This window comes from Caretta caretta, chromosome 18 (assembly GCF_965140235.1).
Source record: "Caretta caretta isolate rCarCar2 chromosome 18, rCarCar1.hap1, whole genome shotgun sequence".
Taxonomy (NCBI): domain Eukaryota; kingdom Metazoa; phylum Chordata; order Testudines; family Cheloniidae; genus Caretta; species Caretta caretta.
Genome location: NC_134223.1, coordinates 6,567,723 through 6,593,184, shown reverse-complemented (window position 1 = coordinate 6,593,184; position 25,462 = coordinate 6,567,723). Strand labels below are relative to the sequence as shown.

Below are 25,462 nucleotides of genomic sequence, written 5' to 3'. Positions count from 1 at the left end.
TATCAGGAAGAAGATAAATCAGGGAATAATTCCCTACAATCACAGCAGAGCCTGTCTAATTCATGTTGGATAACTCTGAAAAACAAACAGGAATCATACTTACCCTCAAAACATTTTATTGTTAATTTAATGTTACATTTCCCACCTGTTTTTCCTACGTGCTCTTCCAGTGGCTCAAAGAGGCAAAATTAAGCACATTCTCGGGATTTTTTTTTTAAATACCAGAAAATCAAATCCTCATCATCCAGTTTGAAATTAAAAAAAAAAAAAAAAAAGACAGACAAAGTTGGAACACTTAAAAAAATAGCAGGACTTCATACTGGTAAAGGCCTTCACCTCGAAATAAATAGATAAGAAAATATTTTTTTTAAAAGAGAAATCTTAAGCCCAGCTCCATAAAAAAGGCAACCATAGCTCTGTCCTTCATTGCATCTAACTATGTCAGAGACTTAATATCAAACCATGAAAACTTAAGGAATTTCAGAGTTTTGCTCAGTTACAGCTAATTAACCAGAGTAGTCCAATTAACAGCTTTTCCCCATCAGTTACCTATTGTAGTTAATCTAAGTGCTCAGAAGCTCTCAGGCCATTTGTTAGCACCTTTCAAAAAGGCACATCTCAGTGACAAGGCAGCACTTCAGAAGACATGCACCAATTTGCTGTAGAAGTCTTGGCAAGGATGACACTAAAACAGTTCTTGGCAGCATTAAAAGGTCATGCTGTCTATATATCAATCCCACTGTCCTTCCTACTGCCAGATGGGGAGTATTTCTTCCACCACCACCCCAACAACAAACTATTCAAGGTGAGAAGTGCCCCGGCATACAGCTGAGGCATCTCATGGCAGCACTCAGCTGCCGTGGAAGGGGTAGCCAGTTGTTAACCCTGCCGATCCCTTGCCGCACATGCTTGCATTGCAGGTGTCATTCCACATCTATTGCATAGCCCATTACCACATCAGACAGCAAATGCTAACAAGATTTAATCCAAATTGGAGTCTTCGAATACTGCTCTTCACTCCCCCCTCACCACAAGCTCTTTAATAAAGCATCTGTTTGTCGAAGGGTACCAGGTCAAGTTACTGTCTTTGGCTATCCTTAGTTACATTAGTCAACAGGCTGCAAATAAGGAGAGGGAGGAAGAAGCGATACGCAAAGCATCCTTGTTGGAAATATGTAAACACCACAGTGTGCTGGTTTGGAGAAGGCGGGGGAGGGGAACAATCGTTCCCCCCCCCCCCTCCAGGTTTATAGTCCTCTACAGTTTGCTGTGATCTCAGAGCAGAATTAAGAGCCCCAGTTGCTGGGGCTGCTGGTATCTGTTGAGAGTTCAGAGTTTAAGGCATCACTCTCCCCAGCACTGGGGAACTTATTTCCACACTGCAGTCACAGGGCACTTTTTGGTTTTTGCATAGCTCTCGCCCCTTTCTTGTAATGCCCAAGAAAGCTACAAAAGGCTACAACCAGTCACGGACTGGGATCTCTTGAAATGGCCTGTTAGCTCCGCGTGTAGGGGGGCTTCCCCCAGGCTTTGGTCCACAGTGAAGTGAAGAGGTTCCTTCCCCAGCATCCACACAGGAAAGCAGACAGGGTGTCTGGTTTAGAACTGAACCCAGCCCGGGCTCTGCTGATTTTGGGTAGATGCAGACCTGGAAGAAAACAAAACCGTGCTTTGAGATACTGAAGGTGGTTTGGGCTAAGGCTGCGGGTTGCCTCTTGAAGGGCTGGTCGCGCCGACCCGGACTGTGAGTGTTGGCCAAGCTGCCATATATTGCAGAGATCAAAACCCCTCATAGAGTCTGTCTTCAATGCAGAGTTAACTTGGACTCTTCCTAAGGAGCTGCCCCTATCGGCCTCCCACCCACCCACAAAACCCTCTCACCTAAGTTTGTTGGGGCTTTAAACCTGGGCGGGCTGACCTGGCTGCGGGAGAGAGTTAGAGCTTGGGTGCTGCTTTCTCTTGGGCTGGGAACCCTCCCACTTTACAGTAAGGATGCAGGCAAAATCAGGCGGATAGTCCTCCAGTGTCTTCCCATGATTCTCCTGGGTGCCCACAAGGACAGACAAATTTGCCCACAATTCACTGAGAAAGAATCCTAGAGAAGCTCAGCAAAAAATGATGGAATGTTCCCCCAGAAGTCTTAGCAACACACACAGGGGAGCACAATACCAGTGAGGACACAGTAACTCGACGGGCTGCTCACACCCAGGCTCCGCTAACCCAGCTGCCAGTCAGCCAGGCTAATTGCAGTGATGACAGACCCTTAGTTCACACTCGGGCGTTCTCTTCACTGCTTTGAAGGGGGGCTCTACAGTGAGAGAAAGATGCGGTAATTATGGAGACAAGGCACTTTTTGTGCTTCCCGGAGGTAGCTAGGCAAGGTCAACACTGTACCCCACATCCAGTGTTGACCTCACCTAGTTTACCTTGTAGTAGACCTACAGTGCCCTGTCTCCCCACCGTTCTCCCAGCATCCCAGCAGGATGGCTGTGTGGGATAGTTATCCCATAGTAAACAGGCTGCAGTCACAGACAACAGGGATGTTAGGGGACAATACAGAGCGCCAACAAATACTGTCGCACTCAGTCCTCTTTCTAATGGATGAACGTCCACGTTAACTCACCCCTCACCTGGCTGGCAATTTAAACAGAGGAGTCAAGGACAGCTATCCCTTCTCGCCCAGAGAACGGTGCTCTTCTAGTTCAGGGGAGGCGTGCATTGGGAGCACCCTGGAGGATGCCTGCGTTGCCACTGGCTGAGCTGAACTGTCCAGTGGTGACGGGGATTTGCTCTCCAGGGCTGCCAACACAACGTAACTGTTCCCACCCAGAAAGCCACCCCTGCTCACTCAGCTACACACCACACTGAACAGCAGGAATGGCCTCACCCTGACGCTTTGGCAAAGTCTCCCCAGATATCGGCGCTGGAGGCTGTGGCGGCACCACCGGGCTGTGGCCAAGACCAAGCAGCATCTGCCAGAAACCAGGAAATTCAAAGGAAGGAAAAGAAAAAAGAAAGATCAGATTTCACCCCCCATCAGTTATTTCCCACCAACCCTAGTTCCTTATGGCCCCAGGAAGGCACCACATCTTTACCAATAAAACTAATACAAGCCAGATGGAAACCTAGCTAGCCATGTCCACCTAGCTCTTCTCACGGGCTTAGCTAAATTGTTTTTTAAGCCAATTAGTTGAACGGGTCAGCTTCTGGCTTGAGAGAGGAATGACTTGAGCTGCTTCTTTGAGATCTCTACAGCAGACCAAGCAGCAGCACTGGTGGCCTTGGAAGGTGGAGACTGATGGCATTTGCCAAAGCCAAACATAACATGACAGGTTATATTTACAGCATGATTCCATGCTGAAAAGTGACTCTACAAATGGTACCGATGAGGGAGAGGAGGCCACAATTTTTGCCTCTGTCTAGAGATATAATAGACATTCCTAGCCTCACAGACCTCACACAAAAAGAAAAGGAGTACTTGTGGCACCTTAGAGACTAACCAATTTATTTGAGCATAAGCTTTCGTGAGCTACAGCTCACTTCATCGGATGCATCTGATGAAGTGAGCTGTAGCTCACGAAAGCTTATGCTCAGATAAATTGGTTAGTCTCTAAGGTGCCACAAGTACTCCTTTTCTTTTTGCGAATACAGACTAACACGGCTGCTACTCTGAGACCTCACACAATGCATCTGCCAGGCTGAATTCTTACAATCACAGACTCAAAGTGCTGCCAAAACGAACCAGAATTCTGAGCACCCAGACAGACACCTGAGTTCTACTCCCATTTCTGCTACTAGCCTGCTGGGAGACCTTGGGCAAGTTACCGCTCTGTGCCTCAGTTTCCCCTTCTGTAAAGTGGGGATGATACTGATCTCAAAGTGCTTCACAAAGATCTACTGATAAAAAAGCACCAGTTAGGAGCTAGGGATTATTAATAAAAGGTTTTCTACCGTTAAAAAAAAGTGATCACAAGGTCTTGGCACAGGCACAAAAATAATCCCAGGGTCCAGCACAGATTTAGTGCTCCACAGAAGATACAGGGGAAGTGAAATTCACATGTTGCTCAGCTTCCTTGAACTTTGTCTCACACGCCTGCTCTGGAAACACAGCTGCATAAACCCAAGTGACCATATTGATCCTACCTGAACAATTCCCTTGGAAGTAAGATTTAACTGGTTCCTTAGCTGGACGGCAGAAGGTACCATGTGGGCATAAACAGGTGGTCTCTTAGGAGACCAGAGACACCTGCCATCTCAAGGTATGTGCGGGAGTTCCCGAGGGAAGTGATGTTTATAATCCATGCAGATGCAAGCCAGGAGGAGGTGGTAACAATCAGAAACCACATGATAATGCCACACATTGTTATACTATGACTGGCCAGTATAGAAACCTCTGTTAGCTCCTATGCTGATGCTTTAGCCTCCCTTTTGTCACTGTGCTAAATGAAGGCTGCAACGTCTGAGGGAAAGAGGAAGTTTTATGTTAACTTCTGCCATGATGGGACTGGGCCTGACTAGTCTATGTGGTTTCCATTCCACAGTTAACCAGTGTGATTACTGGGTGATGACGATTCAACTAGTCTGATCGTATCAGATCTACTACCTGATCTAGTTAGCCATGTCAGCTCCCTTCAAGCAGCCTCTCTCGAGCCTGCTTAGATCTAGCTGCACATCTGACCAGCTTCTCAGGTGCTGCTGAGCCCCACTAAAGATTCCTCAAAAGGGTTTTCAGCCCCCTGCTCCTTACAACACTAAAGTGATCAATGCATTTGTCACATCAGCACTATACTACTGCAATTCACATGACGTGGGATTGGTGCAGGGAGGTATCTGGATGCTGCAGCAGGTGAGTAGCTCACCATTTAAACAGAATCACAAACTTGTGAACACACCACACCAGCCCCTTGCATTGGCTGTGGGTTGAATTCTAGGATTAGTTCAAGACCTTTCTTCTCATCTTCAAAGCCCTGGATGGCTCAGGGCTGAGTTACCCAAGGGCCAGTCTTCTCCCTATGTTCCCCACCACGTGTTACACTCAGTTGGGATGCTGCAGCTGACAGAGGCCGGGTTGAATCCTGTGAGGCTGGGGAAAGCTGTAGGATCCAGTGAGTTTTACAATCATGGAACAAACTTGCCAGCCTGATCCTGAATCTTGCCACATTCACAGCACACCACAAGACACCTGTCTAAAATCATAGAATCTCAGGGTTGGAAGGGACCTCAGGAGGTCATCTAGTCCAACCCCCTGCTCAAAGCAGGGCCAATCCCCAATTTTTGCCCCAGATCCCTAAATGGCCCCCTCAAGGATTGAACTCACAACCCTGGGTTTAGCAGGCCGATGCTCAAACCACGGAGCTATCCCTCCCCAATAGCTAAACAAGCATCTTCCTAAACAGAGTAGAAACAATATCCAAATCAGAAGGAATCAGCCCACCAAGGAAAGGGAACTGCCTTAAAAGGAAAAGATCTGTCTTTCCTAGAGGTAATTTTGATATGTCTCACACTGTGCTGAGAAGTGCCATAGAAATGCCTACAGAAGCTCCCAGATACCATGGCAATGGGCACTGGCAGGTATAAATAGACCTAAAGAAAATTAAGCTTGCCCATGAACACAGACCTATGTTAGCAGTGCTTGTTGGCTGGGAGTCCGCAGGGCATGATGGAAGCTGCTCCCCTGGAGGAGGGATCAGAGCAGGAGATCTCCCTGCAGGAGGGGGTGGGAGCAGGCTGAGGCCCCCAGGCCCTGCTGGGCGCAGTTTGCTGTTCCCTGCTGCTCCTTCTTTTTTCTTCATGTTCTAAAGGGAAATGAAAAAGACACAACTCGTAACATCAGCTTAAATGCAGCTGTTGTGAGCATCAGTCAATGCTTTGGCACAATTGTCTCCAGTGGTTATTGCACATGGGAAGCCTCTTATGTCGCTGATTCTTTTATGCTCTTCTCACGAGCACAGCAGAGAGTCTGGGGGCGGGGCAAGAGAGAGGCTGCTTCCCTTTGAAGTTCCACTGCCATCTTGGCCTTCACCAGGGACTGAACCAGCGACCTCTAGTGCCAAATGCATGACTATATACAGCTTGAGCTAGAGCCCAGTTCTGTAGTTGGGAGGGGTCACAGACTCCCATCCCCCGTGGATCGGGCAGAGGGGGACACAACACCCCCCCCCCCGACAGACGCATTACACAACCATTCCTCCTGCAAGGGATTTCCAGGGCTTCCCCACTGCAGCCCAGCCAGAGAGTGGGGAGGGAGCGTGGCAGGCTTTGGCTACCTCCACTAGCTAAAGCAGGTCGTATTTTGCCAATTACAAAAACTGAATTTAGCAAAAGAGAACAGGGAGATGGTCTGAAACATTCCCCACATGGCTCCTTTTTTCAACCCATCTAACATGTTGGTGTGACCGGGGACAGGGTTATTGGAATTGTAGCAAAGCCCCACTACACTGCTAAGACCTCATCACTATTGCAACCAATAACTATCTGGCTTTGGCAGAGCCAGGCTGATCATTCTTAGAGGGCTGGTACTCGGTAAGTCAGCCTTACGCACCTGTAAAGGTGAGCTTCCATGTGTCTCAAACAATAGACTCTACAATCAAACTACATGTGGCAAGAGGAGCGCTGGGAGCGCCTCTACGGAGTGTGCTGGGGCAGTTTTACTTGGTGGAAGCAGCAGACTAACCAAGAAAAGCATCTCACCGCAATGTTCAGTTTGATGGTCTGTCCCTCCTTGAAGCCCAGGTCTAGTTTGGGTCCCTGATCTGGGTTCTGGGCTTGTTTTGCAAGCTCACTCTGCTGTTTAACCCATCTGTACAGGGAAAACGAAAGGTGTAAAATGAGGACAGAGCACATATGAGAGCTGCTCATGGCTAAGTGCAGTGCTGGTACAAGGAATGTAGGCCATTTAAAATCCACATTGGAAACAAGTTGCGTTTCTTTCATTACCAGCACAGTCTTAACAATGAATTTTAAAAATCCAATTTGGGTTTTTTTGCATGTCTCTGGGCCCTGACAGTTAAAATCAATGAAGCCAGTTTCACTTTTGGGCCATCAATTAGAGCTGGGCAAAATTTTTACTATTTGCCAAATAACGCATTTTGGGGGCACCAGAGCTCCTCGTCAAATTCAGCAAAGAGTTTCTGCCAACAAACGTCAGAACAGTTTGTTTTGAAAAAAATCAGAACAGGTGGTTTCAAAATTGTTGCTGTGAATAGACATTCGAACAGGATTGTTTCTGCTTGACCGAAACTTTCTCCAGTTTTCTGTTTCAGTGAGAAACCAAAAAAATCATTTTCGGTTTGAAATTAACTTCACTCCAACCCCCTGGTTTGGTCACCAAACAAAAAAAAAAAATTCAATTAGTCAGCTCTGCTGTTAACACCGCATTGGTTGGAAAGCACACTCTACAGTGGAAAACTTATTTGCTCAAAACCAACCTACTTGTGTATTTTTCAGCTAAATCACCAGGTTTTATAAAAAATTCTCAGTTGGGGCTGTGATGCAGGCAGACCAGCTGTCAGCTCTTGCCAAAACTGTAGGTCATAGCTGGAAACCAGACCAGCTCACCTGTATGTTAATATTGTTCAAGATAGGTGTTAGACTTGTAAGAATGTGTTTAGTCTCTATGGAATGCTTGTGAGTTGCTGCATGCATTAATTTAACTTGCCATGTCTATATCCCATGCAATAAGAAGATTATGTATGTTTTGCTTTATAACTAAAAATGACTGCTCTGAACCCAACCCAGAGGAATGGTCCACCGCCCATCAAGAAGGGCTATCAAAACTAAATGGGCCACTGTGGAACATCATGATACAAAGACTCGGTAAATGGCCTCTCTCACGCCCATGAAGATGCTACTTGCAAGAAACCCAGCCCATCAGCTTGAAAGTTGGAAGAAGGGGATAAAACAGGGACACAAGAAAATATTCTGACTCTCACAGGGCTGGAGCTAGGAACCAGACGCAGAGATTCCCAGGATCAACCTGGGTGAGCCCTAAAAGACATTCAGTGCTAATAGATTATTACAACTCTGTCACCTTTCGGAACCATAGACTAACTCCTTTGTGTAAAATATCTTGTACATAACTCATTTCTTTTTCCTAGTTAATAAATCCTTAGCTTACTATAAGATTGGCTACAGGTGTTGGTTTGGGTGAGAGATCTCAGGTACAAACTGACCTGGGGTAAGTGACTGGTCTCTTGGCACTGGAAGCAATCTGAATCTTTTGTGAGCTTCGGTGTATGGCAATCAGCTATCACTAAGTCCAGCTTGCCTGGGTGGCAAGATAGACTGGAATGCCCAAGGGGACTGTCTGTGACTCCATGGGAAGACTGTTATTGTGCGTTAGGAGTTCACATTTGTTACTGGCTTGGTGAAATCTAATTACAGAACATACCACCAGCTTGGGGTCTCTGCCTTGTGTTTTGACAGTCTGCCCTGAGGTCGGCACTCTCAGCCATGAACCACTCCAGACAGCGTGATGGGGCCATTTTGAGTTGTCCCTTTAAACAAATCTGACTTGCTTGGATTTCTGAAAGCAGCTCAGTGGATACCCCTGGTAGCGGGCAGTAAAGAAAGTGTGCAAAAACCAGCAGGCTGTTTTAAGGAAATGTTACCAAGTTTATTTTTAAAGCCTGCCTGGGTGCAGTAGTGACTCTTTCAATATGCATGTGTGTCCTGAGGACCAGCCAGCTGTAGTAACTGCAGTGAAGCAGCGCAGACAAAGCTACTCCTGCTATTCACAGTGACAGCAGCCCAGCACGTGCGATGCCAGCAAGGAACAGTTACTCAGTCACTGTCTCACTGCTCTGCTCATCCCGACAGGCCCACAGTGCGGGAAGGAGCAAATAACCTCCCTGGGCTAGTGCACAGCCTCGCTTTCTGCTAGCAGTTAGAACCACAGCCACGCCTCTCAGAGGTGGTCGCTCACCCGTTCTGGCCATGGGACGAGAACAAAAATGGCAACCAGCGGCTTGGAGGAAGGAGATAAAGGGGAAACAGCAGCCAGGGAGGAACCCGTGTGGACTGGCATGTGAGGGCCCAGCAGAGAAGTCTTACTCCCTCTGTGGGGGGCTTGGGAAATTTTGGCAAGACAAAAATGTTCCACATTTGTTTTCTGTACAAACAGTACCTGTCTGCCCTGTAACACTCCCCTGACCATGTTTCCCCTCCCTAGTGAGTCAAGAGCTAACAGCTTCCAACTGCAGCAATTTTGGCAAACACCTACCAAACTGTGCGAATGCCACAAAAACAACCCAGCCCAGAGAGCAAAGGAAGAGAAGAAAACTCACTTAAAGTGGTCTTGAATGGCTACATTGAAGTCAAAAGCATCCCCTCGGTCTACAAATCCAACTCCAATAAATGCACGGCGCCCTGGGAAACAACGGAGAGCGAATGCTGGATTCAACAACAAATTAACAACCCTCCACAAGTGAAAAGGAGACACTCGCTCTTCCTGCATTGTGCTTTCACACATTTCATAGCCCTGCCATTCTCTTAGGACTCAGGAGAGCATATTTAATAGCTGAATTCTATTTCTTATCCCAGCCTCTGCCTTTGCTCAGCCTAACAGCCGGGGGTGTTTGTTTCTCCTCTACAGGGTAGTTGGATCAAAGGGCCCATCTACCCAACAACGCTAACCAACATTTCCAATTTACATCAAATGAAGATGCAAAAGCTGGCTTTCAGGATGGACCTTTCCAGTGTCAGGAGTGTCCCAAGATCACATGGGCTAAAGGCTAGCTTTCCCCTTCCTTTCCTTTCTCCAACCGCCAAGGGTTAAGGAGGTTGGAGAAAGGAAGTGGAGGCAGTATTAGATATCTGACATGAACACTCTCCACCAGAAGAAGATACTGTTCAGTGACATCTAGCTGCACCTCAGCATCCTCCCTGGCCTTTGCCATTGGATTTGTTTTGTGTTTGTACAGCCCCTCACACAATGGGGGCCGTGGTCTATAACTAGTGTTTCTAGGTGCTTTGGCAATACAAATAAGGCATTTACTAGGGCCTCTGATTTTCTTTGGGTGCCCTGTGGCACCCACAGCCACCTGCAGTTTGTGGCCCCATTTAAGAGCTGCTCAGCCCCTGTGGCATTTACCCTAACTCTAGGTTTGAACAATCTCTCCAATAGGTATGGATCAGAATTTGGTTCCTTTACGGTTAAAGTGAAACCTATCCCCTCAGCCCTGAGAATATTGTTCAGCAGTTGAAATTTACCTTTCAGAACCTTCCCCTGTTTGACACCCTTCTCCCCTATATTCTCTCTCTCTCACTCACACACTTAAGAGAAAGCAGGCTCTCCTCCCACTGTAATAGCCAGCTCTCCACCCTGCACCACAGCCAGCCTTTATTCAGGTTATAAAAAAAATCTAGGCCTGGAATCTTCCAGCCTTGAGATGGTTCCGTGAAACTCATTTAAAACAAATGAAGTGGATTTAATACTGGTGAAAGTTGTTAAGTTGACAGCACTGGAGACAGATTTTGTTTATCCACAGAAATGACAAGTATAGCCAGCACCAGTACATGTTCCCCTATATTCTCCCACTTGTTTCTCACCCATGACCTGTAGCCTATTTTAGCCTTGGCCTCTCTGCTGAGACTGCCAATCAAGAATGCTTTTTGTACCGTGGTGTCACTTCCTACTAGAAACTGGACTACTGCCTGGTCCACACACAAAGTTGTCCCAATTTAGTTAAAGGTGCAATTTTAAACAGATTTCATTAAACCAGCATAACTGAGTGTGAACTCTCTTACATTGGTCTTATATCAGTTTAGCTTCTATTGGTAAATTTACAGGAATAAGCTAAATGGACATAACCAGTTTTAAACGAATATAAATGTATCCACACAGGTGCTTGCACAGCTTAAGAAATTTTTTTTTTTTTTAAACTGATTCAGTGTGTAGACTAGAATTGTGTGGAGGATGGAAATCCCATTTCACAAAGCATTTTGAAATCTGGCTTTGTTTTGAATTGGAACAAAACCCCAAAATTCATAAATTCTTTGAAAAGGAAAGTTCTGAGAAAAAATTGTTTTGGATTGATCAAAACTATTTCAATTTAGATTTGTATTATAGATTACACAGAATACAAAATTTTAAAAAATTCCAAATGAAAATTAATTTCTAACAAAAAATTGAAGTTTTTGGCACCAAGAATGTGGAAATGAGACATTTTGACACAGTCAGAACTTTTATTTTGTTTTTTCTCCAAAACTAAATTTTGGAAAAATTGACATGATTTCGCAAAGTGTTCCAATTTTGATGGAACTGCAATTTCTGACATAACACAGTCCTGGGAAAGTTTTTCCCATCAGCTCTAGTGTAACAAAGAATTCATTTCATGCAGGAGGCTGAACCATAGTCTGGCGGTAACAATTTCTGATCATTATTGACTTCAAGATGGATCTGGACTGAAAGGCTCCTGATCCCATTACCTATCTCCTTTGCAATCAACTGCCCTACACTTCTAGGCTGGACTTTAGATGTAATGTACATTTATCCCTTTCAAATCAAGAACCTGTATCATCAGAATAATAATAATGGAAACCTGCTAAAGAAACTTATTCCCCAAGACTTGTATGCCTCAGTATGCAGAAGAAAAGTGATCTATTTGAACACCGCCCATACCACTTTCATCTTCAACCCGGATGACAAAATATCTGCTGGAATCTGTCACACCCTCTACAGCGATGCTAGGAAACTGGTCCACAGGTGCCTGGGCAAAAAGTTCTCCTAGAAACAAGAGTAGGAAACACACAATAGTTCAATAACTCAGTGTTCTCCTATTCTTCATTGGGATACAATACATACAAAAACAGCACTTTACACACAATGAATTAAGCATGACAATTCTCCTGGATGATAGGTTTTATCCCCAGGATCTAAGGGATTCTCGTTCTGGGTTCTAACAATTCGACCACATTTCCTAGACTGAGACCCCTTAACTCTTCCAGCCTTAGATAATAAGTCTCTTCTAGCACAGCTACCGACCCAGAACGAATGCACTTACTGGGCTACTCGGCTGATCCCAAGGAACGTAAGAGCAAGGCACTGCCACACAAGAAAGCCTGGAAGAAAGAGGGGCCAAGGACACTGCAGTCACAGAGAGCCCAGGCAATCGGGGGTGGGGAGGGGAGAGAGAGAACTCTGTTTCTCTTCAGTGACCAACCTCTTTCTGACCTGAGCTTGGCGTGGGGAGAACAATAGGGCTCTAGAGGCAGCCACATGGAGTTCCCATCACCCAGAGTGAGAACTGCAGTGATGAAGGTCCCTGCATGGGGAGATGGGAGAATTATAATGAACACCCCAGTCTAGCAGAAGTGTTTCCCAGAATGCACCACTCATGCAGTTGTCTGTACATCTGCTTATGAACACAAAAGCACCACCTCGTTAAGCCACCGTAGCTAAATCTAAAGTTCTGCTGTAACATCCACTACCCTGGAAGGGCTAGCAGCCTCCCTCTGGGAAGGAGGAAGAGAATTATTGGGCATGGGCTATAGATGGAAAGTGCTTTTCTGTGGATTTCACAGGCTGGAGCCAGACGGGTTTTCCCAGTTGTTGACCTGCAGCTTTTTATCAAGAGCACAGACCTGGCTCATTTCACACCGCAGATACTTGTATGGCTTCCTTCTCACCAGCCTCTTGGTTAGCTTCCAAGGCACTTTTCAGCACTCACATGAAGTCATTCTGCCACATGGGGAAGATGGCAGCTCCAATCCTGTTACTGAAGTGAGTTTTTCTCCAAGGCAGCTATTGTCGGGGCATCCAAGCACTGCACAAGATTAAGGAGCATAAAAGCCCACAGCAAAGCGCATAGCAAGTGGCAACCCTCTCCAAAGAATTACAGTACAGAGAAAGGAAGAAGCCTACTGAGCAGGCAGCCTCTTTGGCTTTAGCACCACTCCCGCTTGTAAAAACACCCCAGTACACAGTTTCAAATGAACATGACTATACATCCAGGATCTTTCAGGTTCCAGCACTGAGCATTTCTCTTTAAGATCATTCCTGACAATAGCTAACAAGGCTGGACAGGCCTGCCTGAGGTGGGAGCCCTTTCCTGAAGGAAACGGAGGGGAGAAACCCTAAGTCTAAAGCACATGAATGCTGTAGGCTTTCCCTTTACCTGAATTCTTATCCTCCAGTTTAATGAAGGCCATCTTCCCCTTGGATGTTATCCGTAGCCTGCCACTCCATGAGGGCTGATCCAGCTGCCACTCTGCAGCTCTGTGGAAGAAAACTACTGTTAACATCAGAAAAGTCACTCAAATCTTAAAAAGAAAAGGAGTACTTGTGGCACCTTAGAGACTAACCAATTTATTTGAGCATGAGCTTTCGTGAGCTACAGCTCACTTCATCGGATGCATACCGTGGAAACTGCAGAAGACATTATATACACAGAGACCATGAAACAATACCTCCTCCCCCCCCCACTGTCCTGCTGGTAATAGCTTATCTAAAGTGATCATCAAGTTGGGTCATTTCCAGCACAAATCCAGGTTCTCTCACCCTCTGCCCCCCCCCCCCCACACACACACAAACTCACTCTCCTGCTGGTAATAGCCCATCCAAAGTGACCACTCTCTTCACAATGTGTATGATAATAAAGGTGGGACATTTCCTGCATAAATCCAGGTTCTCTCACTCCCTCACCCCCCTCCAAAAACCACACACACAAACTCACTCTCCTGCTGGTAATACAGACTAACACGGCTGTTACTCTGAAACTAAAATCTTAGGCTTCAAAAGTCCCTCTATTTTCCCTCTTTGTATTGCAGTAGTGTCTAGGGCACCATAAAGAAATTGACTATGCTATTATTAATTGTACTGTACTACTGCGTAGTAGCCTAAATCAGGGATCACTGTTCCCTTGTGCTAGGTGCTGTACACACACAGAATAAAAAAAGTCTCTGCCCTAGAGCAGTAGGTACTCTACAGACCTACAAGAAGAGAAAAGACCCTGCCCAAAAAAGCTTATAATATAAGGCCCTGATCTTGCAAGCTGCTCTGCCTAGGCAGGCCCCTTCACCAGTCCAGAAGACCATGGGGCTCTGCCTAAATGGAGCAGCTTGGAGGATCAGTGACATGGTTATAGCAGGACATAACAGGCAAATGAGACAAACAAATGGGGAGTAGAACTGAGGAGCAGGATATAACTATGACTCAAGCAAATTACATTACATAATCCAGGCCAGGCACAGGTTAATATGTAGGTTTGTTTTGGAAAGATCTTTCTGCTTGCTTAACCTCCCTCCTTGGATTTTCCGCCCAATTCTCTCTCTATCAGCTGAAATCCCATTTGAACCGATTTTTGCTTCGGAAGACAGAGGCGGTATTCATCGCCACCTAATGCCGCCGTCCTCAGCTCAGACAGTTCCCTCAGCGTGCCATGGCAAAGAATTGCAGGCCTGTCCTCCAAAGCAGGTGTTAACACAATTGAAAACACAGTCCTTTGAAATCTCCCCACTGTACTTTCCACTGCATGCATCCGATGAAGCGAGCTGTAGCTCACGAAAGCTTATGCTCAAATAAATTTGTTTGTCTCTAAGGTGCCACAAGTCCTCCTTTTCTTTTTAGCCCTTTGAAAGAAGCAGCTGCACATCAGGAGACTGTTTTGGGGAAGGAAGCTCTGTTTTGCAGTTAGAGCCAAGATTGGCAGGCAGGATTCGAGCTCTTCTCTTGGCTTTTTACCTGACAGTGTGAAAGTTGGTGCATTTCCCTTCTTTGCTGTACCTCAACTTCACCATCTGTAAATGGGGATCATTTTTCACAGGAGTGTTGTGAGGCCTGCCCCTAAGGAGGTTTGAGATTGTTGCACTGTATAAAAGATGCTACTGAAATACATCTCATGACCCCAATGCAGGTTTTACATGACCACCACATGTGGTAGGTGAATCCCTGATACAGGGAGTGAACACAGCCAGTTTGATGCTATTTTAAGTGCCATTGTTGTGCCCTGTTAAACACAGTACACTGACATACTACAATAGAGCGAAAGAGCCCATACGTTTTTTAATTCATTTTTGTGGTTTGCAATTGCTGTTGAGACTGGATCTAAAATGATCACTTTAAGGAACTCATTACTATCTCTTTTTCCATCTCTAACCATTGGATTAAAAGACCGCTCATGCCACAAGCTGAGAACGTGATAACCTTCTATAAAGCAAGTCAGTCCCAAGAATCCCAGAAGGGCTGCAAGAAAACAGGCCGAGGGGTCAACATCTTATAATGCAGTGGTTCTCAACCAGGGGTACATAGAGTTCTTCCAAGGGGTACATCAATTCCTCTAGCCATTTGTCTAGTTTTACAACCGGCTACATAAAAAGCTCTAGCGAAGTCAATACTAACTAAATTTTCATATAGACAATGACTTGGTTATACTGCTCTATACAGGATACACTGAACTGTAAAAACAATATTTATACCGTAATTGATTTATTTGATAATTATATGGTAAAAAATTAGAAAGTCAGCAATTGTTCAGTCATAGTGTGCTATGACACTTCGTATTTTTACATCTGATTTTGTAAGCACATCATTTTTAAGTGAGGTGAAACTTGGGGATACACAAGACAAATCAGACTCCAGAAAAGGGTACAGTCGGCTGGAAAGGTTGAGAGCCACTGCTATAATGCAACAAGTTTTCACTTCACTTTTCTTTGATCTGTATTTCAAATGCAGTTCTACATAGTGTGACAGTCAGTCGTATTAACTTATGGTTTCCGCACTCTCCATGTTTCCTCTTTGAATCTACTATTTTCTCCCCATCTCATTACCTATTTAAAAAAAATCATATTAAAAAATGCTAAGATGCGGTCTTGGGTAACGATGGCTGTAGGTGTCTGATGCAGAACACTGCAGTACCACCACACTAATGGCGAAAATGTAGCCTACAACATGGAGGAAAAGAAGATCCCTAGAAAAATTAATTAAGTTAGTTTGTAGAATGACTTTAATACTCAATGCCTAACTGAGCGGCAGCGTGTCTAATGGATAAACCACTAGGCTAGGACTAGCAAGATCAGGCTTGTACCCCTGATTGTGCCACTGCCGTGCTGGCTAATCTTGGACAAGTCCAGGGCAAACGTGTTTGGCTATTACCCCTCCCTCCTCCCTGTATCCCCCCACACTCAGCCAGGGTCTCAGCGACCACAGGGCTCAGCTCTGCCTCTGCTTTCCCAGGAAAGGTAGGCCACAAGCTTTCTCCCTTGGTCACAGCACCAGGTTCAGGGGCGTTACGTGGGAGCCAGTGTAACGCACATCTCCGGTGTGAAGATGGGGGGGGGGGCGGCCATTCCCCTCCTCGAGCCTCAGTTTTCACTCTCCCCTTTGTCGACTCACACCGCCAGCCCTCTGGGGCAGAGACCGCCCCGCTACGGGCGGCGCCTAGCGCGACGCAGGCCGCGAGGTGCTGCTGTAACAGCAGCCCCACACTTCGGACACGAGCAGGGAGAGAAATGCGGGGGGCCTGGGGGGGCAGGAGAAACGGGGCAGGCTCAGACACTGATCACGGAGAGCGGGCGGCTGGAAACGGGGCTGGGGGGAGGCGCCAGCCAGGCCCCACGGAGAGTCCCCGCGGGGGGGGGGGGGTCAGGCCCAGCCCAGGGCTGCCCGGAGGCGGCGCTGGAGCCCCGGCCCCGCCCGCGCCGCTGCCACCGCGGCCTGGGGCCCAGACAGTCGCCCCCGGTGGGAGCCCAGAGGCGCCGGGCCGGCCGGGGGGGGAGTGGCTCGGGCCGGGGCCCGTCTCACCTGTACCCGCGGTTGGAGGCCCGCGGCGGTACCCGGTACACGTGCACCTCCGGCTTCACGCACAGCACCGACTCGTAATCGCTGTCCGCCATCTTCGGCGGGAAGGGACCCGGAAATCCGGGGCCTTCGCTGCCCCGCCCACCCGGGGGGAGGGGGCGCGCGCGCGAACTCTATGGCAGAGGCTGCAGGCTAGAGTGTCCCGCAGGGGGAGGGGCTCTTCCCCCTTGGGCTCTATGGCAGAACCTGCAGGCTAGAGCGCCTCACGGGAGCTCTTCCCACTCGGATTCTATGGCAGAACTTGCAGGCTAGAGCGTCTCACGGGAGTTCTTCCCCCTATAGACTCTATGGCAGAGGCTGCAGGCTAGACCGTCCCGCAGGGGGCGGGGCTCTTCCCACTTGGACTCTATGGCAGAAGCTGCAGGCTAGTGTAGCCTATCCAGAAAAAAGGTTTCTTCTCCTCCCACTCCTCCTGTAGCGGACGGATTGAAGCTAGAGTGTCTCCCTCCCTAAGCCCCGCCCCCTTGGAGGTCTGAAGCTCTGGGGGTGCTGCCAGGCCTTGGCCCATAGACTTGGGCGGTTCCAGAGAGGGCGGCGCACAGTGATGGGGGGAGGCCTGGGGGCCCTGGGCGTGTATCCCGTGGTGCTCAGTCAGCTCTGCAGTTGGCTGAGACGCTCTGTGAGCTCTTTCCCAGTGAATGGTGGGAGAACTTGTCTGTCCCGTGTGGCCGCAGGGGCGGTGGTCGAAGTGAACCAGTTCCAGCCCGGCACCCCCCAGTTGGCAGCTGTGGCCTTCGTGGTGTGTGGGGGGCAAGGCCTGGATCCTCCCCTGAACAGTGGCTTGCGCCACACGCGGGCACCCGTGCTGCTTCCACTGGGGAACGGGAGGCAGGTGCAGGGCGTGAGACATGGTGGAGAACATTTCAGCAGCAGCTTGGTGCCGGGGAATTACAGACCAGTCAGCTTCACTTCGGTACCCGGACAGATAGTGCAGCACATAATTAAGCAATCAGTTTGCAGACGCATAGATGATAATAAGGTGATAAATAACAGCATGGATTTGTCAAGAACAAACTGTGTCAAAGCAACCTAATAGCTTTCTTTGACAGGGTAACAAACCTTGTGGATGGGGGGAAGCGGTAGATGTGGTATATCTGGACTTTAGTAAGACTTTTGATACTGTGTCGCATGACCTTCTCATAAACAAACTATGGAAATACAGATGGAGCTACTATAAGGTGGGTACATAACTGGTTGGAAAACCGTTCCCAGAGAGTAGTTATCAGTGCTTCACAGTCAAGCTGGAAGTGCATATCGAGTCAAGTCCTACGGGGACTGGTCCTGGGTTAGGTTCTGTTCAGTATCTTCATGAATGATTTAGGTAATGGCATAGACAGTACACTTATAAAGTTTGTGGACAATACCAAGCTGAGAGGAGTTGCAAGTGCTTTGGAGGATAGGATTAAAATTCAAAATGATCTGGACAAACTGGAGAAATGGTCTGAAGTAAACAGGACGAAATTCAATATGCAAAGTACTCCACTTAGGAAGGAACAATCACACACACAAAATGGGAAATGACTGCCTAGGAAGGAGTACTGCAGAAAGAGATCTGGGGGTCATAGTGGATCACAAGCTAAATATGAGTCAACAGTGTAACATGGGTGCAAAAAAAGCAAACATAATTCTGGGATGTATTAGCAGGAATACTGTAAGACATGAGAAGTCATTCTTCCACTCTACTCTGCATTTATATGGCCTCAAGTGGAGTATTGTGTCCAATTCTGGGTGCCACATTTCAGGAAGGATGTGGACAAATTGGAGAAAGTCCAGAGAAGAGCAACAAAAATTATGAAAGGTCTAGAAAATATGACCTATGAGGGAAGATTGAAAACATTGGGTTTATTTAGTCTGGAGAAGAGAAGGCTGAGAGGGGACATGATAACAGTTTTAAAGTAAATTAAAGGCTGGTACAAGGAGGAGGGAGAAAAATTGTTCTTCTTAACCTCTGAGGATAGGACAAGAAGCAATGGGCTTAAATTGCAGCAAGGGTGGTTTAGGTTGGACATTAAGAAAAACTTCCTAACTGTCAGAGTGGTTAAGTACTGGAATAAATTGCCTAGGGAGGTTGTGGAATCTCCATCATTGGGGATTTTTAAGAGAAGGTTGGACAAACACCTGTCAGGGATGGTCTAGATAATACTTAGTTCTGCCTTGAGTGCAGGGGACTGGACTAGATGACCTCTTGAGGTCCCTTCCAGTTCTGTGATTCTATGAGAAGGGAAAGTAGATCAGCACATGCAGAAACGGAGAGGTGGAGAAAGCTGATGCTGCTTGTAATGGCTGATACATCTTATGCTAACCAGCAGTTCTGGACCATGACCACAAGCACTGAGTGGTGGGAAACCATCACTGAGCAGATCTGAGATGACCAGCAATGGGCTCAGAACTTCTGCATGAGAAAACCCACATTCCAGGAGCTCTGTGAGGAGTTCATCCTGGCCCTTCAGGGCCAGGACATGCTGATGTGAAGGGCCATGGCAGGCTAGAAGCGTTGCTGTTGCCCATCAGTCATCAGATGATGCAAGAGCTCAGTGGCATAGGTGATAGTTTTCTACCAGAGTCTTGGAATAACTGTTCTCTTTTCCAGGAAGGAGTCTCCAGGAAAGTTCATACCATCCAGTGCCACCATAGCCTGAAATAGCGCAAAGACCAGCACTGATTGTGACAGTGCCCACATCATGCTGGGTGCCAACCAAAGACACAGAGCGTTCCATGCTCTTAAGTGTTCACAGTTAAAGGAGACATAAAGCAAACAGGGGCTAGAGCAGGGTAAAAGCTGCAATTTCCCCTTTCTAAATTCTTCCCATTGTTGTACAGAGTCATTTGTTTTAAGATCCAATAAATACCACACTGAGTTTCAGTAGCTCAGACACTTTTTTGCAGGATCAATTTGTACCCTCAAAAATATGCTCGTGTTGTTCATGTCTGCAGATATAAATCTCTATCTGTGGCACGTGCATGGCTTCCCATCACTGTAGTATCTGAGCATCTCACTATCTTTAGTTTACTTTTCCTCTCTTTCCCCCCACTCCCCAGTGTGTGAGGCATTTCAGAGCTATCTTTCCCGTTGTACTGATGGTAAACCAAGGCAGAGAGAGACTACATAACTTGCTCAAGGTCACCTAGGAAGCCTGTGGCAGACCAGGGACTTGAACAAAGGACTGAGCCACTGGACTATCTTTCCCATCAGTAGCTGCATCTCCTACCTGATACCAAGATAACGTACACCTTAGAAAAAAGAAAAGGAGTACCTGTGGCACCTTAGAGACTAACCAATTTATTTGAACATAAGCTTTCGTGGGCTACAGCTCACACCTTAGAAACACTGTGACATTCTGGCGTGCAATCCAGACCAGTGAGAGGCTGTGTCACCCCTGCCCTGCAAACGTGGGTCCCTCACTATGCTTTGCTGCTGTAGCTCCTACCTGGGCAACTCACAGTCAAACAGCCTGCAGGTCACACCCTGAGTGTCTGTATATAGCTGCAGCTCACAAGTCACACATCAGTCACACTCTGGCTTCCATCAAGCCTTGGTTACCACTTGCAGGGTGACTCCAACACATTCCCACTTCTGGATTTCCCCCCAAAATGTGTGTTCTGCACTGTCCAGCCTTCTCCTGGACAGTCCAGATATATTAGGTCTGTTGCCCTCTAAGGGGATCAATATAAAACAGTTTGCTACCAAAAATGGAGTTACCCACATAGTTCAGTTTAAAGACAACACTGGTCTGTTCTTAATTAAAGCATAAAGCAGGTTTATTTAACTGCAAAGAGGGAGATGTTAAGTCATTACAAACATAAGGCATTAAAGTCAGAAATGGTTACAAGAGAAATAAAGATAAAATCCTTCCTAGGACTAAAACATAACGAGCTAGACTTGGGTCAAGATAAAATTCTCACCACATGCTCCCAGCAACAGGGCTGACTAAATTTCAGGTCAGGATCTCTCCCGAAGTCAAATGGGCTTGTTTCTTTTGAGGTCCTAGGTGAAAGAACGAGAGATGGATAGGGAGAGAGAACTTGGGATGTTTTTGTCTGTCCCTTTTATAGTTCAGTCACCCTTTGAAATGCATTTTCCTGAGGGCTGTGCCTAGATAAAGTTCATTCCTCCTGTGTGGATGGAGACAAGCAATTTGGTGGTGAAAGAGGGTCCATGCTATTGTTTGCTAAGATGCTGATCTGTTTGTTCCTGCCCTCACTCTTTGCCAAAGAATTGGCCACTTGACTGGTGATTGTCCATCAGTTTTGATGACCACTTGGCTAGATGCATCAGCTTGTCCTTTGTCTTTAAGAAACAGGTTCACTCCCTCCCCAGAATTGTCTAGCAGACGCACTTCAGCCATGATTTCAGCTCAAGTCCATAACTGTATTACACACTTTTCATCATATTATTGACCAGTGAGTTATTAGTTTTCAGATGATACCTCATAAGGCATATTTTGTACAAAGATTGTTACAGTAAGGTGCAGGGTGTGAACAGAGGGGTGCATTCCATCACAAATACCTAGGATGGATGCAATGACACAGATCAAGCAGTTAGGCCTGGCATTAAGGTTTGTGCCCACCATTCATTTTGGACACACTTCTTGCTGTACAAATTACGTAGACACTTTCTTCTTTTCCTTGCCTCCCTTCACACAAATAAATGTGTCCATTTTACAAAAGGGTTGTCTCTATATTCTCTCTGGTTGTTGCCTTCAGCTGTTGTCCAAATAAAGGGCCTTAAAACTTTACGCTATATTTGCTGGAGACGTGGTGGAGGGAAATGGTAGCCATGGATGTATAATTTACTTTGGGTGTTAGTTGAGCCCATAGAACCTGCTAAAGACTACCCATTTATCTCACATGAGCCTGTGTCTGCAGCGTGGTGGTGGAACGGCCCTTCATTGTTTTGAAAACACATTGTACATTGGGGCTCAAGAAAAGCTAAAGGAAGTAGCTGGAGTTGCCAAGAGGTTCCATCTCCCACTGTCTACTTCTCGTTCCCTATTTTCCCCCTCCACCTCTAAACGGCCCTTGGCTGGATTGGAACCAGTGACCTAGAAGTGAACAGCCACCAGCTCCCGCCTTCAGTTCAGGTATGCTTAAAGCAGAGGAAAGATGGCATAGGTATTAGGGTGCTCACTTAGAAGACCCATGTTCAATTTCTTGTTCCACCACAGTCTTCCTGCATGACCTTGGGCAAGGCACTTCCCCACTCTGGGCCTCAGTTCCGATCTGTAAATGGGTCTAATAGCCCTACCCTGCCTCACAGGGCAAATACATTAAAGCTTGTGAGGAGCTCAGGTACTGTGGCAATGGGAGCCAGATAAGTCCCTAAGACAGTAAGTATTTTATCAGCAGCGCCATGCCTGGGTCCTGCTTGTCTGGCATTGTAATGGCTACATTTTGTAGTGTAGTTTCCCTTTTGGTTGTTGATGGCCATATTGGGGGAAACTATTCTGTTGTTTCTGATTTTTTTTAAAGCAATAAACAAAACATTTTAAACAAACTTCCACTGACCTTAGTGGGAGCAGGCCCAATATTAGTAATTCTCTTTTTCAGGTGCATCCCAATCATCAGTTGTTAATACACTCTCCACAGGAGATGTGATTTGTAGGGCCAGGCAGTGAAAGGTGCTGAATCCCTCAACTCCTGTTGATATCAGTAGGAGCCGAGTGTTCATCAGCTCTGAGGATCTGGCCTCACAACCACTCAGGTTGAAGTCGGTGGGAGTTTTAACACTGATTTCCCTGGGACCAGGATCAGGGTCTTAATTTACTCCAACAGCAGTTCAATCCATTAGAGCATCAAGGAATCCTTGCACTGCGGAGTCAAGGGGGTCAATGTAGTTTGCCAGGCACCCCACCACCGTTTACCAGCCCTCCCCAGGCTTTGAGATCAGCCTAGCTAGTTCCAAGGGACTTTCTTTTTTGGGTTGTTGCTGTGTCATCCAAGTTTTCCCCTGAACTCAGTCCCTCTGTGAAACATTCCCAGAGCAGGGAGCCAGCTCCCCATTGCAAGCAGAGGTGGTGAGCTAATGGAAGCTGCCAAGGCTCCATCAAAGCATTCCCAAGTCCCTGCGAGCGCTGAGTCATCAAGGAAGGGAGGAGATCATGAGCAATGGTGAACAATTCCAAGGACCATGCAGATCAGAAGGCGGTGATGCTAGAAGCAAGCCCAGTAATTAAACTGGCAAAGGGACCAGCAGGGATAACTGGTAGGTTTGCTTGGATGAATGTTTAATAAATAGGACATGACAGAACATGCGTTACTGTGCTATGATCACCTCATCCATGCATCAGAAGAAGCCTTATATGGGACCTTAATATTTAAGGTCAGACTTAAGGCTGGCTGGTGGTTGTTCAGGATGAAGGTAAAGCTACATGGGATGTGGATTGTGGAAAGGAGCTGGAGCTGAGATTGCAAAGGGGAACTGACTAGAGCTTATGCGGGGTGATGTTGAATGACTCAACTGCTTCTTTCCTAGCTGCATGTGATTTGCATTGATGGGAGGTGCAGGGAAGCATCTTAATAGGTTAAAGTTTTGTCTGAGAATTTCCCAGCTTTATAATGGATGAACATTGATAGTTCTTCACATGAATGGCTATGAACGCGGTTGTGTATTATTTCTTGGATGTCTCCTGTGCCATCCTGAGCTGCATGGTTTGTCCTTATCCCACGATAGAGCCATTTCCCCTCTACTTCGCAGTAACCCCATTGCCCAACTCCAGAACGTTTGCCCCCCTACATTCTGCATCTAGGCATTACTGTAATACACAGTATTCCATGTCCTGCTGTTACGTCTCAAGTACTTTGAGATGCCCACATACAAGGTCGCATAAGATAGCGTAGCTGTAGTCTATTCATGAGCTATTTACTGTTCCTGTAACTAAGATCAATGCAGAAGGCCACTGGCTGGCACCTTGGCTTCATAGACAGCTGCAAGAACAGTAGGTTTGCAGCAGGAAAGGCAAGTCTGAACTCCTGAGAGCCCCATGAAATCCTGTTCTAAAGCTTCCACTGAGAGTTCTCACAACAGGAAATAAAATATCCTACTTGCTGCACTTCTCTTGCCCCTGGACCCCAGATCAATAGTTGGACTGCGAACAGAACATGGGTTACCGCGACTTCAGCGTATCAGATGAGGGGTAGCAATTATGTCCCAATTGTGGCCAATACTATAACGGGGTTCAAATGGGAGCTAGATAGATTCATGGAAGATAGCCAGGATGGGCAGAGATGGTGTCCCTCGCCTCTGTTTGCCTGAAGCTGGAATTGGGTGACAGGGCATAGATCACTTGATGATAACCTGTCTGTTCATTCCCTTTGGGGCACCTGCCATTGGCCACTGTCAGAGGACAAGATACTGGGCTTGATGGACCTTTAGTCTGACCCAGTATGGCCGTTATGTCCTTTATGTTCTCCAAACAGCACTACAAGCAGTAGAGGAAGTGAAAACTGAAAGCTCCACAAAGAAGAGCTTAGTTCTGTTGTATGGTTGCTCCTAGGAGTTCGGTACCTAGCAGACAGTCTAGCCTATGGTGCTGTGACACCAACCAACTAATCCCCAGCTACTGAAGAAACTGGTATAAACCTGAATCTAATCTCAAACTGCGCCCAATTTCCTTGTCGTTCCAGCCTTAATGCTCTCTATAGAAATCACATCTTTTGCCTTCTCTCCAAAGATAACGAGATGGGATTGTAAAGTGAATTTGGCTCTGGAGAAATCTAAATTGTGCCACGCTGTATACAGACAGGGCACGAAGCTGTAAAAGAGCTGATGCTGTTCCTAAGCTTGAGTGCACCAGTGAAGCTGGAGGATGTGATGTAGTAGGATATCTGAATATATGGTGACTGACCATTCCTGCCTGAGGTCCAGGTCCGGTGATATGAGGAAAACTCATCTCCCTCCACTCAGGGATATGCACATAATGCTTTCTAGTGTTCAGTTCACTTAAGTCTCACATAAGACTGTTTGCGCTACCATCCCCACAGCCTGGGACTTACACAGAAACTGTTAGTTTCTGTGATTTAGGAGAACCTCAAAAGAAAAGGGAAGTGTGTTTTGCAGAACAGAGGCAGCTTTCCACCCACACTGCTGTCTAAATCACACATTGTAAAGGACCCATTGAAGGCCACTGTGCTTGTTGTGTAGGTGACTTGAGGGTTCAGGATCCTACAGATATGTTTCTGTTTAGTACAAGGTGCCTTAGGACTTTTGACTGCTTAACCCATTACAAAGGCTCTCAGACTTTTCATGTGATCTAGACTATGGAAGAGAGCCTGACTAGGATCCATGACAACTGCATGAACCATCCTGCCTACCATCCATGGTTACTTACCATCCCAGGGGCAATTGCTACCAGTTACTTTGCTGGGATTAGCTGTCTAGGTAAGCAAGGTAGCAGTAGCTAGTTTCTAGTGCTTGCTTACTTCCCCCTCCTTAATAGGAGAGCCAGCATCCTAGAGCAGACAGCTCTCTGAACCATCCCTCCACCCCTGCCCTCAGAAAGCACCCCTTTTAATTCAAGTAGTTTTCACATACATGGGAGGAGACCCTATTTCAATGACCTGCCCAGTACATTAAAAGCATATTATAGAAACCCCAACAAGGAGACTATATAGGAGTCAAGTAGTTTCAATCCACTCTCAGCAGGAATAAACTCCCCTTGGCCAACAGTT

At 46.7% G+C, this 25,462-nt stretch overlaps 1 protein-coding gene across 2 annotated transcripts; it reads right to left on the bottom strand.

The window, feature by feature from the left end:
• Positions 1-99: 99 nt before the first annotated feature.
• NECAP2 (NECAP endocytosis associated 2) lies at positions 100-16,887 on the bottom strand. 2 transcript variants are annotated; one of them, XM_048824812.2, is made up of 8 exons: positions 16,739-16,887; positions 13,116-13,216; positions 11,621-11,725; positions 9,285-9,366; positions 6,691-6,799; positions 5,618-5,795; positions 2,861-2,972; positions 100-1,648 (listed from the first exon to the last, which is right to left on the bottom strand). In XM_048824812.2, exons 1-7 carry the CDS (start codon positions 16,828-16,830, stop codon positions 2,884-2,886), a joined length of 756 nt encoding a protein of 251 aa, XP_048680769.1. In that variant the 5' UTR covers positions 16,831-16,887; the 3' UTR covers positions 100-1,648; positions 2,861-2,883. The 2 variants fall into 2 exon arrangements, with proteins under 2 accessions (XP_048680769.1, XP_048680768.2); XM_048824811.2 differs by having other exon boundaries at positions 2,888-2,972.
• Between the last annotated feature and the right edge of the window lie 8,575 nt (positions 16,888-25,462).

Excerpts from the sequence above, each read along its gene's own strand:
- NECAP2 (XM_048824811.2), bottom strand. The coding sequence starts at position 16,830 with ATGGCGGACAGCGATTACGAGTCGGTGCTGTGCGTGAAGCCGGAGGTG. Across the intron at positions 6,800-9,284 it reads GCCATTCAAGACCACTTTAA|ATGGGTTAAACAGCAGAGTG; the intron begins GTGAGTTTTCTT and ends TTCCCTGTACAG. Across the intron at positions 5,796-6,690 it reads CCATCAAACTGAACATTGCG|AACATGAAGAAAAAAGAAGG; the intron begins GTGAGATGCTTT and ends ATTTCCCTTTAG.